The sequence below is a fragment of the Meles meles genome, chromosome 12 (genome assembly GCF_922984935.1).
Source record: "Meles meles chromosome 12, mMelMel3.1 paternal haplotype, whole genome shotgun sequence".
Lineage (NCBI taxonomy): Eukaryota > Metazoa > Chordata > Mammalia > Carnivora > Mustelidae > Meles > Meles meles.
Genome location: NC_060077.1, coordinates 22,353,482 through 22,371,194, shown reverse-complemented (window position 1 = coordinate 22,371,194; position 17,713 = coordinate 22,353,482). Strand labels below are relative to the sequence as shown.

The window sequence follows — 17,713 nt, the reverse complement described above, 5'->3', positions numbered from 1 at the left end:
TCTAGGTTCCCCTCATGAGGGATCAGACTGAAGCCAATGTGTAGGGCAAAGGTACTGCAAAAATCTGTAAGCGTCCATGGATGACTCCTGCGAGAGAGCCTCCTCCGCACTGGCAGCTGAGGTAAGTTCTCCTAGGGATGGGGGGTAGGGCAAGGGCTTGATCTGCTGGTTCCTGAAGCCAAACTCCAGGAGGACAGAATAAGGCATTCCACCAGAATGTAAGCTCCATGAATGAAGGTGTTTTTGCCCCCCAATTTGTTCCTTGTCCCCAGTGCCCAGAAGAGTGCTTGGCACATAAGAGGTGCTCAATAAATATTTATGTAGATTGAATTCATTCTTCCCCTTTCTGCATGAACTGGTAAGAGAGAGTGGGGGCTCATTTCTAGGGCATTCTCAGGGCCACTCTCATGTGCTGTAAAACAACGGCTCTAACCCCGTAACTTATGCAAAGAACTGCATACTTGATTTCCAAGTCCACTTTCCAGGTTTGGAGGAGAAAGAGGGGAGATATTTTAGCTGTATACAAAGACACTAAACAAATGGAGTGTGGCTGTGGGGGACCTTTAGTCAGATCTCAGTGCCCAATTTGGATTTTGATGCCTTTCCTAGTGGGCCTGGGATCCTAGCCCCTTTGCCTCTCACCAGAGCAGGGCTGGCGTCACCGACGAACCCTTCCTCTTGTAGATTGTACATCTTACTCTTTTTCTCTTTTGACAAACTCCTATTCATTCGCCAAAGCCCTACTAAAATTGCCCTTCTCTGTGAGACCTTCCCTGACTACCAAAGGGCTTTCCCGTGCCTCCACTGGGATGTTACAACATCCCCTATAAGCACCCACTGGAGACCTTTTCAAATGGCATTCTAATGTCTCCTAAGTATGTCTGTCTCAATCACAGGACAGTGAACTCCTTTAGGGGAGGTACTGCATTAGTTTGCACACTCCCATGTCCCCCAGTGTAAACAGCCATGATTGGTACCCAGTAGGTACTCAGTGAAGGAATTATGTGCCTGGTAAAGAGCTCCATGCAGTGTTAGACACCAAGTGGAAGGAAAAGGACCACGGAGTGCCACATTCAAATGGACTTCAAATTTCCTCCAGCTCATTTTAATTCCATGAACATTTAGGAAGTACCTACTATGTGCCACACACTGTACTAAGTCCGGGACTGCAAAGACCACTGTTCCTGGTGCTGAGGGGCTTAATTTTTATTCTCTCTATGAAAGTCTGAAAAACTTCCCTAAAATAAAGTTCTGCTTAGGTCACAACCAACCCAGCTCAAAAACTTTTGATGGTTTGTTATTGTCTGTTAGAAAAAGTTACACATCCAGACCTCCAAACTTAGCCTGGAAGGGTCTACCACCATGACTTGGTACCAGCTTTCTTTTCCTGTCCTCTCCTGTAGGGCAGTGAACTGGACAGCTCCCCACTCCCAGACACCTTCCATTTTCCATTTTTTAAAAATTGGGCGGGGGGTCAATTGGGGAAGGCCAGGAACTAGCATGAGGATAACTGGTAACACACACTGAGCTAGGCTCTCTGGATGAATGGTCTGTGCATTGTCATATTCTTACCATCCTGAGTATCTGTAAAGTAGTAGTATTATCTCTGTTTTACTGATGGAGAGACCGAGGGTCAGAGAAGTTATATCCCTTGCCCAGAGTCACACACCTTTCAATGGTAGAGCTGGGACTTAAACACAGATGTTTGAGCACTATGCCACTCTGCTTTTCCATTCTCAGCTTACAGGCAAAAGTTTTGATACAGGGTATAATGTGTTTGATACAGGGTATAAGAGGACTTTCCTTCTGAGTATAATACCTTACAATTTATCAACAGTTCCCCCTCTTCCATGTACGCCTATTTCAGCTGTGCATTGAATCAGGAACTCCTATTCATTCAACAAAGCCCAGCTCAAATTGCCCCGCTTAAGGCAAAGAAGGAACCAAAGCAGTTGGGATGATAACAGAAAGCCTGAGTCAGACAACCCTCCAGAGACTTCCTGCTGGAAGAGGCAGGCACTGTCCAGGTGACTTTCTACAGTTACCTGGAGCTCCACACCGTAGCCAGTGTAGACCGTCACGTTGTACGTACACTCCAGGAAGCCGCTGAGGGGCAGTGGTGGGTAGTCACTGGAGTCAATGTATCCTTCGGGATCGGAGAAGCTCACACTGCAGGGAGCTGGAGGAAGGACTTTCATTAGGACACAGAGGACAGCTCAGATGTCATGTCTCAGATGGGCTGCGGGGTGGCTCTGGGCTTCTGGGACACCTACATTTTTCCCCCTCCCTCCTACTGCTGCTAATTCTCCTTCAGTCCCCAGAATCAACATGATAATCAAAACTGTGATAGCTGACACAAGCTGACTGCTTACTTCATTCCACTAGGCACAATCCTAACCACTGTACAGGGCCGACACCATTCACCCTTGTAGGGCCTGACATTTCATCCCCATTTTAGAGATACGTAAACCGAAGCTCAGAGAGGGGTGGTGTCTGGGCCAAGCTCACACAGAGAGCAGGCTTCAAACACAGAACTTATACTTTCTAAAGAGAGGCCATAATGCATTTGTCCCAAATCTACCTATAATCGACAGTTGGAGTCTGTCTTCTCTGTTTGAAAACAGAAAAGAAGACAGAAGACTGGGGCACAGACATGCATTTTATCAAGTCTGGAGAAGTAAATGCAACTGTCAAAGTAACAGCACTCTGAGGGGCACCTGCTAGCACAGTGGTTGGGTGTCAGACTCTTGGTTTTGGCTTCGGTCATGGTCTTGGAGTCCTGAGATCAAGACCCACATCAGTCTCCACTGTCAGTGAGGAATCAGCTTAAGATTCTCTCTCTCTCTCTGCCCCTCCCCCCAAGTGTGCTCTCTCTCAATGAATAAATAAATCTTTAAAAAAACCAAGACTTTGAAAAGTCAAGGGCCTTCAGCAGGTTAAAGGATTCTATTCCAAGCAGAAAAGGGTTTGAATACCACTCTTTAGCTGCGTGGCCTTGGGCAAATTGCTTGATGTCTCTGAGTCTCAGTTGTCTCATCTTTAAAATGGGGATAGTAATTCTGAGCCACGAGGTCAAGTCGGTGCTCAATAGGTGGTAAGTGATGGTGGGACATGCGTCTCCCTGGCCCCCCTCCCACCATGGCCTGCACAGAGTGGGTGCCTTGTGGTTGCAGGAGGAGGGCTTGAGGGTCTGGGGGCTGCTTACCGGGGGCCTGCTCAGTCGTGATGACGGTCGTGGTGATGATGGTGGATGTCGTGGTCTCCTGGCTCTCCTCTGAGGCTGACCCGGTCAGTTCGTTCTCACCTTTGTCCATCAAGGTTATGGGACTGGCATCTTCGGGGGGAACGTCGGGAGCGTCATCAGGCGCTGCAGACTCCCCAGGGTCTGGCTTCTGGGGGAGCGTGTGGGCCACATAGGACTGCGAGGTGAAGGGGGAGATCTGCAGGGGTGCGGGCGTCGTGGGGACCACACTTGCTTTCTGGTCCAGCCAGAGGGCCTCCTCGGAGGCAGCGGGCTCAGGGTCTCCGGGGGGGCGGGGCTTCTCAGTGGCGGAGGAGGAGAGGAGGCCCAGGCCCAAGGAGGCAGGGGAGGACACTGTCCTCTGGACTGCTGCCGTGGAGGTGACTTTGGGCCGCAGCTGTTTCCTGGCCGAGTTCACCTGCTTGAGGGAAAGCAGCTTCTTCCCAGAGGGGAGGGTGCGCTTGGTGGCGGTCTCCTCCAGCAGCCGCGTGGAGAGGGCGGCCGAGGGGGCTTCCCCTTCCAGATCTTCCCCTGACTGCACTGGATTCAGAGGGGCCGTAGTCACTCTCTCTTCAAGGCTCTCTTTGCTCAGACTGCTGCTCTCCAGAGCTTTGGAGGGTAGAAGGGAAGCACCCGAAAGGCCAATGTCTGCTTCCTGGGATGCATCTGTGGAAGAGGAGGAAAGACACCTGTTAGCTTGGGGCCGAGGGTGGGGGTTATGTCTTCCATCTCCTGACCTGGGGGCCTAGGGTGGGGCAGAAAACTTGTCAAGATGCCAGGACAGATATGGGAGCTGCCTCCTTCCCTCTTTCCTGACCCTCCCTCCCTCCCTCTCCTTTTCTTTCTGTCTCGTGCTCCTTTCCTTTCTTCCTTTTGCTGACCATACAGACTTACTGTTGATTCTGCCAGGTCCCAGCTAAGCATTAGGGTTACAGAAACCAAGGGCACAAGAGTCTCATGTGCTAGTTGTTTATGTACTGAAAGGGGTAATAGGAAAGGAGAAATAATCATATTTGGTATGATAGATGCTTAGAAAGAGAGAAGCTCAGCATGCTAACAAGGCACAGAGAACAGTCCTCTAACTCAGTCTGTGGGGCAGGACCACTATGTACAGTTGGGCAGGTTGTTCACTACACAAGCACATCACCCAAGGGATGAGTGGGGGTTGTAACAAGCCCACACTCCTTTCCAAGCTGTGTGCCCTGGCTCAGGGCTATATTGTCCTGGGGTTGAGGGGGAAGCACTTTTTCTTTTCTTTTCTTTCTTTCTCTTTCTTTTTTCTTTTTTCTAAATAATTAAACATTGACCTTGTGGGAGACCCAGAAAGATTTGAAAATTCAGAATCATGAGATTGGTTCAGAACAGAGGGTTACAGGAAGAGTGTGGAGCAAGAAGGGGAGCACAATAGAGGAATATGAGGGGAAGCAGATGGAGGGTGACTGGGTGAGTCAGGGTAGTTGCCGGGCCAGGCCTTGGTGGGCACTCTATATCTTGCTAAGTGTGATTTATTTTTGCCTTGAATGTAAAACCACCTAGTAACTTTATTTTTTTATTTTTATTTTTTAAAGATTTTGTTTATTTATTTGACGGACAGAGATCTCAAGTACGTGGAGAGGCAGGCAGAGAGAGAGAGAGAGAGAGAGAGAGGAGGAAGCAGGCCTCCCGCCGAGCAGAGAGCCCGACGCGGGGCTCGATCCCAGGACCCTGGGACCATGACCTGAGCTAAAGGCAGAGGCTTTAACCCACTGAGCCACCCAGGCGCCCCCACCTAGTAACTTTAAGCAAGGGCTGGCCCTGGCAACTGTTTGGCAGACTCATGGCTGAGATCGCCTGCATTTACTTGAGACCCACTTCCGTCAGATGCAAGCTGGCATGTGGCTTTGACCTTCCTGAGCCTCAGTTTCCCCAGTTGTAAAGCAGGGTTATTGCACACTGTTTCCTGGGTGCAATGGGTTGACGTGGGTAAAGCCTACCTGTACCTATAGGTAGACGCCTCACCCACAGTGAGTGCCTAGCACGCGCCGGCTGCTGTCACTGTCTTTACTATTGTCATTGTACCCGCACCCTTCCGTGGGAAGCCAGATGCGGTCAGAGCATCCCCGATGATGATCTCGAGATAGAGAGGAATTACATCCTGGGATAGAAGCCCTGGGACTGATAGCTGTCCTTGTCGATTTTCTGCAGACAGACACTCGCTCAGCCGCAGTCTCTGGGCCCTTCAGCACTGTCATTTAAATTTATTTCTGCCGCTGTCGGAAAGGCTCATTTACTTTCATGGAGTCGGCGGCAGTGGCTTAATCTATATAGACTGCAACAGTTTGCAACTGGCATCGACAAATGTTCCTGTTGTGTCCCATTGATCACCAGCCAGCGCACATTCCGGGCTCCCGGTCGCGCCAGAGCAGGAACCTGTCTGGGGGAGGACGGGGCACGTGCATGACCCAAGGGCAGATCAAGGGCATTCAGGGGCCAAGCAGGTTTCCTGGTCCAAGGTGGGAAGCATCGAGGCTTTAGAATTGGACCCAGATTCGAATCCTGCCTTCCACAGTCCCCCAGCTGCATGAGACTGGGCAAATCCATGAAGCCTCTTGTGCGCAACAGAGCCACCCCATCTACCTCATAGAATTAGATCAGACACGGGTCTGCTCAAGAGCTGTGCTTTTTGCGGGCACTGTCACTTTTGTTAAATGATTGATGTTGACCATCTCTGTAGACTGTGCAGTGAGAAAAAAGGGAAGGGGCCAAAAGAGAGGAAGGAGGGTGAGGGGTCAGGTCACGTGGCTCCCAAGCGCCGCTGTGACTCAGTGCACAAAGCTTGGATGCCCCTGGGGTTGGGGGACCCGGATGGTGCTCCAACCTTGACCACTGCTCCCTAGCATAACCGTGTGGGTTTCATGTTCTCTCTCTCCATCTTCTCTGTCTGTGTCAGGAGGGGAGCCAGACTAGGTCACACTAGTCAGGTCTTCCAGCTTGGACTGTGTTGATCTGGGGCGTGATAGGTAATTGACAATTATTCTTCAAGCCCTTTGTTAATCTTGCTAGAGAGGGCAGAGTGAGTGGTTCGATCCTGACACTGGCTTGTGAGTTTTGTTAGGTCTGGTGGGTGTATTAGCTTCTGCCAGTCCTTTTACAAAAATGTCCCCTCGATTACAAGTGAGGGAGGGGAAGGAGCGATGACAAAGGACAAATGACAAAGGCACACCAGTGTGCCCTTGGCCATAATAATAGCGATATTTATGACGTTTTATTTTTGTTTGCTTTACTGAGTGCTGGGTATGTATCAGGCATCTGCTAAATGCTTTTATTTTTTTAAACCATTACCTAATTTTATTGTTTCTCAAGGGAAAAATTATTCCTATTGTACAAATGAGCAAAGTGAGGCTGTGGGACACTAAGTTAACTTCCAAGGTCACACAAACCCGCAAAGCTGGGTTTCCAACCTCCATTTTCCTGAAGCCAAAGACCATGCTAGCAGCTCTGTTAAGTATCGCGAAGGTACTGTTATCACTGACAGCCTGTCCTTCTCAGTAGGAAGCAGAGGCCCCCTCCAAAACCACCCCTCAGTCGCCATTGTTTCGCTTCCCTGCTGGGTGGCCTATAGTGTTTTTCAAATCTCCCAAATGATACCCTTCACCCCTCCCTGGATTCCTTGTTAAACTACACATTTGTCACTCTCCCCTGTCAGGCCCCTGACATCTGAATCTCCAGGGGTAGAGCTTGAAAGTGGGGGCTGTTAAAACCCCTTGGGTGACTCTTATCATAAGACTGATCAGAAAAGCTCCTTCTGGAACCTGTGATCTTGCCTTTCTACTCCTTGTTGGTTTTGCCTTCAAGTTGTTTTAAATTGCAGGCGGCAGGAACCCAGGTGTAGGTCTGGGCCACAGGTATTGACACTTTCAAGCCCTGTGACCTCCCCTGGCCACCCCAGCCTGTCTAGATCCAACGCAGCCCACAAGAGAAGGAGGGAATGCAAGAGAAAGGAGTCCATGAACAGCCTCCTCCCCATAGTCCCTGGGCCCAGCTCTGGGTTCCCCATGGTACAACGGGTGTTAACCATAGCGGCAATTCAGCCTTATAGGAAGTAGACCTGGCTGGACTGAGTCAGCTCGTTCCCACTGAAGACCTAACTGTCAAGGGGAGTTGCAGATCCACCAGGTAAATTTCCCTCCCCGCCCCCATGTTGCCTCCTCCTCAGGGTTCACCCGTGGGATCTTGGTGGCTGGCTCCAAACTCAAGGCCATGTTCAAGACAGACGAGAGTCTGTCTGTGGTCTGCAGTGTTTGCCGCTGGAGGCCTCATTCTCAGCCGGAATGCTGGCCGGGGGTGTGCCGTGCAAAACCAGATCCCAGCCGGAATTAGTCAGAGTGGGATTCCAGGGCCTTCGAGATCCAGAGACGTAATCACTTGCTCCACTAGGCTGGCTTTTCCCAGGGGCTCAAAGACCACCAGATTAAACGAACTCTTCCTTCTCAGAGTATTTACAATGTTCAGTCATCCTAGTCACATCTGGGTGATTCCTTTATCATGTGTGTTCAATGCCCCAGCGTTGCCCATCAATTAATGAGTGACATTTCTCTGCTGGTTGATACTCAGGACACGAGAGCCAATGCTCTAGGCACTTCCAGAAGACAGACATACACCAATAACCAAACATGGATATCCAACGGAAGAGATGGGGCTTTAATTAAATACACAGAGAGGCTGCTATCCCTTCTCCAGACCGCATGCTGAAGACGACTGAGCCTTCTTTCTCCCATCAAAGCTGAGGAGGGAGCACCTTTCCCTTTTTCCCTCTCTCACTTTGATGGGAGAGGTGGGGAGATTAGACTGGGAAGCATCCCATGAGAGGCAAAGATGCACCACGCGCTCTGAAGCTGAGGATTTGAATCGGAGCTTCTCGGCGGCTGCAGAGTGACTGAAGACAGCCCATCCCCACGCCGGCACACAGGGATGGAGTGGGAAGCCCAGGAAGCCACAGCTGGGGAGTGCTTCTGCGATAATGTGCGAGAAGAGCAAGACGTAAAATTCTGTGGTGTGTATGAAAACGACGGGGCCAACCACCCAAAACAAATTGCGATGCAGAGCTGGTGTTTTGGTGGGCTTTGTTTTACTGTAAGCTCTATCAGACTTCATTTCTTTTAATTTTTGAAGTTAATTTAAAAGTTTTTTAAACTAACATCCACTGTTCTATTTGTTTCAGGTGTACCACATATTGATCTAACAATTCTATACCTTCCTCGGTGCTCGTCACGATAGGGAGTCACTATCTGTAATGTTGTTACCATATATATATTTAAGGGGGGGCAGAAGGAGAGGGAGAGAGAATCATTTTTTTTAACATTTTATTTATTTATTTGACAGACAGAGATCACAAGTAGGAAGAGAGGCAGGCAGAAAGAAAGAGAAGGAAGAAGGCTTCCTCCTGAGCAGTGATCCCTATGAGGGGCTTGATCCCAGGACCCTGGGATCATGACCTGAGCTGAAGGCAGAGGCTTTAACCCACTGAGCCACCCAGGTGCCCCCCCCTTTTTTTTTAAATTTGAGAAAGAGAGAGAGAAAGAGCACAAGGGGTAGGGAGGGGCAGGGAGAGAGGGAGAAGCACACTCCCCACAAGCAGGGAGCCTGATGCGGGACTCAATCAATCCCAGGACCCTGAGATCATGACCTGAGCAGAAGGCAGGCATTTAACTGACTGAGCCACCCAGGTGCCCCTAGAGAGAGAATCTTTAGCAGGCTCCATGCCTAGCTCAGGGCCCAGGATCTCATGACCCTGAGATCATGACCTGAGCTGAATGCTCAACCCCCCCGCTCCAGGCGCCTCTACATTATTACTCTAGGAATGGCTCCAACAATGTGGCCCTGGCTTCCTCTGGATGACATGGGTTTTCTTCCTTCTACTTTTTGGTGTTTTCCAAAATGTCTATAATAAATATTTAATACTGCCTTAAGTGAAAAAAAAAATTACAGAACGAGCTGGGTTTAACCACTGCCTTTAGTACCTGGTGATGGAAAGGCCAAGAGAACACACAGACACATTTGCTATCACAGAAGTACCTCATTCACTGAGTCATTGAACCCTCTGGTCTTCCACTAGGGATGACGATAATTTTTCCCTCATCAAATTCTTCACAGTGAGGACTTTTAGGAGGTGGGCCTGGCCGGCACGTCAGTGGGTGTATTTTTTTTTTTTTTTTGTAAAGGGGACTACGAAACTGTTGCTTCCTAGTCTAATCCTCATTAATAATGCTCCGTTCAGTTGGTGGTTTCTCCTGCCTTTGCACTCCTCAAGAAGAAATTGCCCAACAGGGACAAAGTCAATAATGAAATATCACACCTTCAAGATTTGTGGTTACAAACCTCCCAGAAAGTGGACTTGAGGTTCAGAGAAGGGGAATGGGCTGCTAGGGTCACATGGCATGTTGGTAGCAAGAAGGAGACCAGGCTATTTGAGGCTTGAAAAATCACACCGGAACACATCAAGTGCAGTCAGAAACAAAACTAGGATCATCTGGATTGCCCCGAAGAACATTGGTTAGTCCTGTGCCTTCTGCGTCTTTCTTTGTTGGGGGACAAGGGGCTACACTGTGCACTGTAGGACATGCATAGAACAGCATCCCTGGCTTCCAGCCATTCGGCGCCAGGAGCAAAATGCCTCCCCCAACCCTGCTACCACCCCCCGGGAAAATCATGAGTGATTTCAGACATTGCCAAATGTCCCACTGGCAGAGACAAAATCACCTCTGATCAATGACCACTGGCACTGCCCTCAGCACCGAGAAGACCTTCCTTCCCATTCGGGAGCTGATCAGCTTTGTTTTACTTCTATTACTTGCATTGACTTTTAGGTTGGAGAAGATCTTAGCCTAATTCCCATTTCATAGATTAAGGAAATTGAATTGAGTGAAGGCTGAGTTTCCTTCTCCAACTCACATTTGATCATTCATTTATACATTCATTCATTCATGCATTCAGGGAGCACCTAGTACGTTCCAATGCTGGACCAGCCCACAGGCGCTGGCACCCAGAGGTCCACCTTGGATAATAAACTGTTGGAACCATTGGCTACAACCCATTCTTTGCAGCCAGGGAAGACCCATTTTACTCTATCCTGCAGTAATGAGGACCCTCGGGTAGACTTACAGGGCCATTCCCACCTGGGCTTCACACGGACTTTCTGGGGCAGAAAGGGCAGAGGTGGGGGAGGTGGGCTTGGGGGCAGTGGAGTTTCATCTTCTGCCTCAGTGGCAGCCCTGTACCTGTGTGTCCATGTGGACAATACGGATAGCAAATGATGAGTTACACTCCAGAAAGCATATTGCCTGCTGTCTGCATTCTCTCTGTAAGCCATTCTGTCAGACTGGAATTTCCCATTTTATAGATTTAAAAAAATCAACACATGGAGAGAGGATGTGACTTGTCTCAGATCATGCAGCAAACTGGGGTAAATTTGGATACTTTCTGACATTGTTTCCGTGCTCCTTCCTCTTTCCACACCCTCAAATAGTTTTTTTCCCTTTAAAATAATTTTAAAAATTTAAGAATTCCTGAAAGGTATGGAATCAGAAGTGTTAAGTACTGCCCCTCTGCCCTGTCCACCAATCCTACCTTCTAAAGGGAATCAGTGTTGGTAGGGTTTTGTTTAATCTCCCAATAAAATGTACTGATATAAAAATAATAAGGTATTTTTTTTTTACCTTAAAAGGTGTGTTCGCACATTGGGGTGTGGGGGTGAGGTCAGAATTGCTTGTGTTCCAGGGGAAGGAGCAAGATGGCAGAGGAAGGGCAGACCTAAATTTCCTTGGGTCCCAGGAGTTCATCCTGGTAGCTATCAAACCATTCTGATGGTACAAACTCAACAGGAGATCAAAGAGAAGAGCAGCAATTCTAGGAACAGAAAAGCAACCACTCTCTGGAAGGTAGGACGTGTGGAGAAGTGAACCTGAGGCAACACACAGGAAGACAGACCGCGGGGGGAAGGGGCCGGCTCCTGGCAAGCAGTGGAGCCATGGAGCATGAATCGGAACTTTTAGAAGTCTGTTCTGTGGAGGGTTTTTGCTCCAGAGGCTAAGTGGGGGTGGAGCCCTCACAGGGACAGAGTGGTCTCAGGACTCACAGCATTGCAGAAAGACCGGGGGTGCCTGAGGGCAGCAGAGCTCCCAGGTGTCAGAGCAGGAAAGCTGGTTGCAGAGATGGAGCTAAGCAGTGGGCTCTCAGCTCAGGGTTACCTTAAACCATGATCTGAGGCACAGTCAGGCTGCTGCTCTTTGAGCAGGGACCCCACAAGTGGAAGATCTGGGGAGACTCACCTTCCTCCTCTGGGAGGAGCAGCGTGGGAGTGCATGGCAGGAATCTGGGTTTGGAGACTCTAAACGGAGCTGTGTGCCAGAAATAGAAATGCTCGTTCACAGGCCAGGTGAGCTCAGAGCACAGCAAGAGGCTAGGGTGACGGGAGTGATTGAGTGCTTTTCTCCAAGGGCGCACTGAGGACTGGGACCCCTAGCTCTCGGCTCCTATGGGGCCAGAGATTGGGAGGCCGCCATTTTCATTCCCATCCTCCAGAGCTCTATGGAAAGCATTCAGGGAACAAAAGCTCCAGAGAGCAAACCTGAGCAGATTACTTAGCCAGGCCCATGGCAAGGGCGGTGCAATTCCGCCTCGGGCAAAGACATTTGAGAATCGCTACAACAGGCCCCTCTCCCAGAAAATCAGCAAGAACATCCAGCCAAGACCAAGTTCACTGATCGATGAGAACTGCAGAACTCCAGAGCTAGGGGAATACAGCACATAGAATTCATGGCTTTCCCCCCATGATTCTTTAGTCTTTCAAAGTTAAGTTTTTTTAATTTTATTTTTTATTCTATTTTAAAAATTTTTTTCCTTTCCTATTTTAACTTTTTAAAACTATTTTCTCCTATCAATACCTTTTTAAGAATTATGTTTTAATTTTCATTGTTATAGTCATATTCTATCCCTTCATTGTATTTAATCTTATTATTTCTACACATTTAGGTTTTTATTTCTTTAAACTTTTGGGAGACAGTTTCTTCTAACAGACCAAAATACACCCCAAATCAATCAAGTGTGTGGCTCTGTTCTATTCACCATATATATATATATATTTTTCTTTTTCTTCTTCTTCTTCTCTCTCTCTCTTTCTCCTTTCTTCTACCCCCAGTTTTGGATCTCTTCCAATTTGGTTAGTGTATATTTTTCTGGGGTCATTGATACCCTTTTAGTATTTTGTTCTCTCATGATCTATTCTCATCTGGATAAAATGACAAGGTGGAAAAACTCACCCCAAGAAAAAGAATAAGAGGAAATACCCATGGCTAGGAACCTAATCAATAAGACATTAGTAAGATGTCAGAACTAGAGTTCAGAATGATGATTATCAAGGAGCTAGCTGAGCTTGAAAAAAGCATGGAAAAAAATGAGAGAATCCCTTTCTGGAGAAATAAAATCCCTTTCTGGAGAAATAAAAGAACTAAAATCTAAACAAATTGAAATTTAAAAAGCTATTAATGAGGTGCTATAAAAAATGGATGTTCTTACTGCTAGGATAAATGAGGCAGAAGAGAGAATTAGTGATATAGAAAACCAAATGATGGAGAATAAAGAAGCTGAGAAAAAGAGAGATAAACAACCACTGGACCATGAGGGGAGAATTTGAGAGATAAGTGATACCATAAAATGAAACAATATTAGAATAATTGGAATCTGAAAAGAAGAAGAAATAGATGGAGGGGCAGAAGGTATATTGGAACAAATTATAACAAAGAATTTCCCTAATTTGGAGAAGGAAACAATCATCAAAATCTAGGAGACACAGAGAACTCCCCTCAAAATCAATAAAAATAGGTCAATGCCCTATCATCTAATAGTAAAACTTACAAGTCTCAGTGACAAAGAGAAAATCCTGAAAGCAGCTTGGGACAAGAGGTCTGTAACATACAATGGTAGAAATATTAGATTGGCAGAAGACCTATCCACAGAGACCTGGCAGGCCAGAAAGGACTGGCATGTTACACTCAGACCACTACACGAGAAAAATATGCAGCCAAGAATACTATATCCAGTTAGGCTGTCATTGAAAATAGAAGGAGAAATAAGCTTCCAGAACAAACAAAAACTATAAGAATTTGCAAACACCAAACCAGCTTTGCTGGAAATATTGAAAGGGGTCCTCTAAGCAAAGAGAGAGATTAAAGTAACAGACCAAAAAGGAACAGAGACAATATATAGCAACAATTACTTTACAGACAACACAATGGCACTAAATTCATATCTTTCAATAGTTACCCTAAATGTAAATGGGCTAAATGCCCCAATCAAAAGACATGGGGTATCAGAATGGATAAAAACAAGACCCATCAATATGCTGTCTGCAAGAAACTCATTTTAGACCCAAAGACACCTCCAGATTTAAAGGGAGGAGGTGAAAAACAATTTACCATGCTAATGGACATCAAAAGAAAGCTGGCATGGCAATCCTTATATCAGACAAATTAGATTTTAAGCCAAAGACTGTAATAAGAGATGAGTAAGGACACTATATCATACTTAAAGGGTCTGTCCAACGAGAAGACCTAACAATTTAAAATATCTATGCCCCTAACATGGGAGCAGCCAATTATATAAACCAATTAATAACAAAATCAAAGAAACATATTGGCAATGTACAATAATAGTAGGGAATGTTAACACCTCCCCCTCACTGAAATGGACAGATCACCTAAGCAAAAGATCAACAAGGAAATAAATGCTTGAAATGACATATTGGACCAGATGGACATCTCAGATAATTCAGAACATTCCATCCCAAAGCAACAGAATACACATTCTTCTTCAGTGTACATGCAACATTCTCCAGAATAGATCACATCCTGGGTTGCAAATCAGGTCTCAACTGGTATCAAAAGTTTGGGATAGGGGCTCCTGGGTGGCTCAGTGGATTAAGCCGCTGCCTTCGGCTCAGGTCATGATCTCAGGGTCCTGGGATCGAGCCCCACATTGGGCTCTCTGCTCCACAGGGAGTCTGTTTCCTCCTCTCTCTCTGCCTGCCTCTCTGCCTACTTGTGATCTCTCTCTCTGTCAAATTAAATAAATAAAATCTTTGAAAAAAAAAAGTTTGGGATAATTCCCTGCATATTGTCAGACCATGATGCTTTGAAACCAGAACTCAACAACAGGAGGAAAGTTGGAAAGAACTCAAATACATGGAGGCTAAAGAGCATCCTACTAAAGAATGAATGTGTCAGCCAGGAAATTAAAGGAGAATTTTAAAAAGTTTATGGAAACAAATGAAAATGAAAACACAACTGTTCAAAATCTTTGGGACACAGGAAAGGCAGTCCTGAGAGGAAAGTATATAGCAATACAAGACTTTTTCGAGAAACAAGGAAGGTTCTCAAGTACACAACCTAACCCCACACCTAAAGGAGCTGGAGAAAGAACAACAAAGAAAGCCTAAACCCAGTAGGAGAAGAGAAATAATAAAGATCATAGAAGAAATCAATAAAATAGAAACCAAAAGAACAGTAGAACAAATCAACTAAACTAGGAGCTGTTTCATTGAAAGAATGAATAAAATTGATAAACCTCAGCCAGACTTATCAAAAAGAAAAAAGAAAGGACCTAAATTAATAAAATGATGAATGAAAGAAGAGAGATCACAACAAACACCAAGAACTACAAACAATTATAGGAACATATTATAAGAAACTATACACCAGGGGCACCTGGGTGGCTCAGTGGATTAAGCCGCTGCCTTCGGCTCAGGTCATGATCTCAGGGTCCTGGGATCGAGCCCTGCATCAGGCTCTCTGCTCCGCAGGTGAGCCTGCTTCCTCCTCTCTCTCTGCCTGCCTCTCTGCCTACTTGTGATCTCCCTCTCTGTCAAATAAATAAATAAAATCTTTAAAAACAAACAAACAAACAAACAAACAAAAAAAACTATACACCAGCGAATTTGACAATCTGGAAGAAAGACATATATATATCTATATATCTATATACACACACATATATATAGATATCTATCTATCTATATATCTAAAGAGATATATCTATATTTATGATGTAGATATATCATTCCTAGAGATATATAAACTACCAAAACTGAACCAGGAAGAAATAGAAAACCTGAACAGACCCATAACCAGTAAGGAGACTGAAGCAGTCATCAAAAATCTCCCAACAAACAAGAGCCCAGGGCCAGACGGCTTCCCAAGGGGAATTCTACCAAACATTTAAGGAAGAATTAATATCTATTCTCAAAAATGTTCCAAAAAATAGAAATTGAAGGACAACTTCCAAACTCATTTTATAAGGCCAGCATTCCCTTGATCCCAAAACCAGACAAAGACCCCATCAAAAAGCAGAATTACAGACCAATATCCCTGATGAACACTGATGGAAAAATTCTCACCAAAATATTAGCCAATAGGATCCAACAGTACATTAAAAGGATTATTCACCACAACCAAGTGGGATTTATTTCTGGGCTGCAAGCTTGGTTCAACATCTGCAAATCAATCAATGTGGTATAATACATTAATAAAAGAAAGAACAAGAACCATGTGATACTCTCAATAGATGCTAAGAAAGCAATTGACAAAGTACAGTATCCTTTCTTGATCAAAACCCTTCACAGTATAGTGATACAGGGTATATATCAAAATAGCATCATTTTTTTTTCAAAGAAATGGAACAAATAATCCTAAAATTTATATGGAACCAGAAAAGACCCTGACTAGCCAGAGTTATGCTGAAAAAGCAAACCGAAGTTGGTGGATCACAATTCCAGACTTCAAGCTCTATTACAAAGCTATAATCATCAAGACAGTATGGTACTGGCACAAAAACAGAAATATAGATCAATGGAACAGAATAGAGAGCCTAGAAATGGACCCTCAAATTATGGTCAACTAATCTTCAACAAAGCAGGAATGAATGTCCAGTGGAAAAAAGACAGTCTCTTCAACAAATGGTGTTGGGAAAATTGGACAGCCACTTGCAGAAGAATGAAAATGGACAATTTCCTTAAGCCACATACAAAAATAGACTCAAAATGGATAAAAGACCTCAATATGAGACAGGAATCCATCAAAATCCCTGCGGAGAACACATGCAGCAGCCTCTTCAACGTCAGCCACAGCAACTTCTTCCTAGAAACATTGCCAAAGGCAAGGGAAGCAAAAGCAAACATGAACTATTGGGACTTCATCAAGATCAAAAGCTTTGGGAGATGAACCATGAGAGACTGAAAAACAACCAGAGGGTTATGAAGGGGTGGTGGGGGAGTGGGGGTGGGGTGGGAGGTTGAGGAACCAGGTGGTGGGTAATAGGGAGGGCACGTACTGCATGGAGCACTGGGTGTGATGCCAAAACAATGAACACTGTTATACTGTAAATAAACAAATAAAAATAAATAAATAAATATATATATAAAAAAAAGCTTTTGCACAACAAAGGAAACAGTTAACAAAACCAAAAGACAACTGACAGAGTGGGAGAAGGGAGAAGATGTTTGCAAATGACATATCAGGTAAAGGGCTAGTATCCAAAATCTATAAAGAACTCATCAAACTCAACACCCAAAGGACAAATAATCCAATCAAAAAACGGATAGAATACAGGAACAGACATTTCTGCAAAGAAGACACCTAAGTGGCCAACAGACATATGAAAAAGTATTCAACCCCAGTCAGCATCAGAGAAATACAAATCAAAACCACAATGACATACCACTTCATACCAGTCAGAATGGCTAAAATTAACAAGTCAGGAAATGACAGATGTTGGCGAGGATGTGGAGAAAGGGGAACCCTCCTACATCATTGGTAGGAATGCAAGCTGGTGCAGCCACTCTGGAAAACAGAATGGAGGTTCCTCAAAAAGTTGAAAATAGAGCTACTCTATGACCCAGCAATTGTACTACTGGGTATTTACCCCACAGATACAAATGTAATGATCCAAAAGGGCATGTGCACCCGAATGTTTATAGCAGCAATGTCCACAATAGCCAAACTATGGAAAGAGCCTAGATGTCCATCAGCAGAAGAATGGATAAAGAAGATGTGATACACACACACACACACACACACACACACACACACACACGAATATTATGCAGCCATCAAAAATTGAAATCTTGCCACTTGCAGCAATGTGGTTGGAGCTAGAGGACATTATGCTAAGTGAACAAGTCAATCTGAGAAAGACAATTATCATATGATCTCTCTGATATGAGGAATTTGAGAGGCAGGGTGCGGGGTCATGGGGAGAAGGGCAGGAATAAAATGAAACAAGATGGGACTGGGGAGGGAGACAAACCGTAAGAGACTCTTAATCTCAGGACCAAACTGACGGTTGCTAGGGGGTGGGAGGTGAGGGATAGTGTGGCTGGGTTATGGACATTGGGGAGGGTATGTGTTATGGTGTGTGCTGTGAACTGTATAACACTGATGATTC

The 17,713-nt window shown here is 45.7% G+C and overlaps 1 protein-coding gene across 5 annotated transcripts in view; it reads right to left on the bottom strand.

The window, feature by feature from the left end:
- The window catches only part of SEZ6L (seizure related 6 homolog like), a 195,983-nt gene that overhangs the window by 64,028 nt on the left and 114,242 nt on the right, over positions 1–17,713 (bottom strand). For all 5 annotated transcript variants that reach the window (XM_046025900.1, XM_046025901.1, XM_046025903.1 and 2 more), the window contains exons 2-3: positions 3,206–3,907; positions 2,046–2,179 (exon numbers count right to left, since the gene is read on the bottom strand). In XM_046025900.1, coding sequence (XP_045881856.1) covers positions 2,046–2,179; positions 3,206–3,907 — 836 coding nt within the window. The remainder of the gene's footprint in view (positions 1–2,045; positions 2,180–3,205; positions 3,908–17,713) is intronic.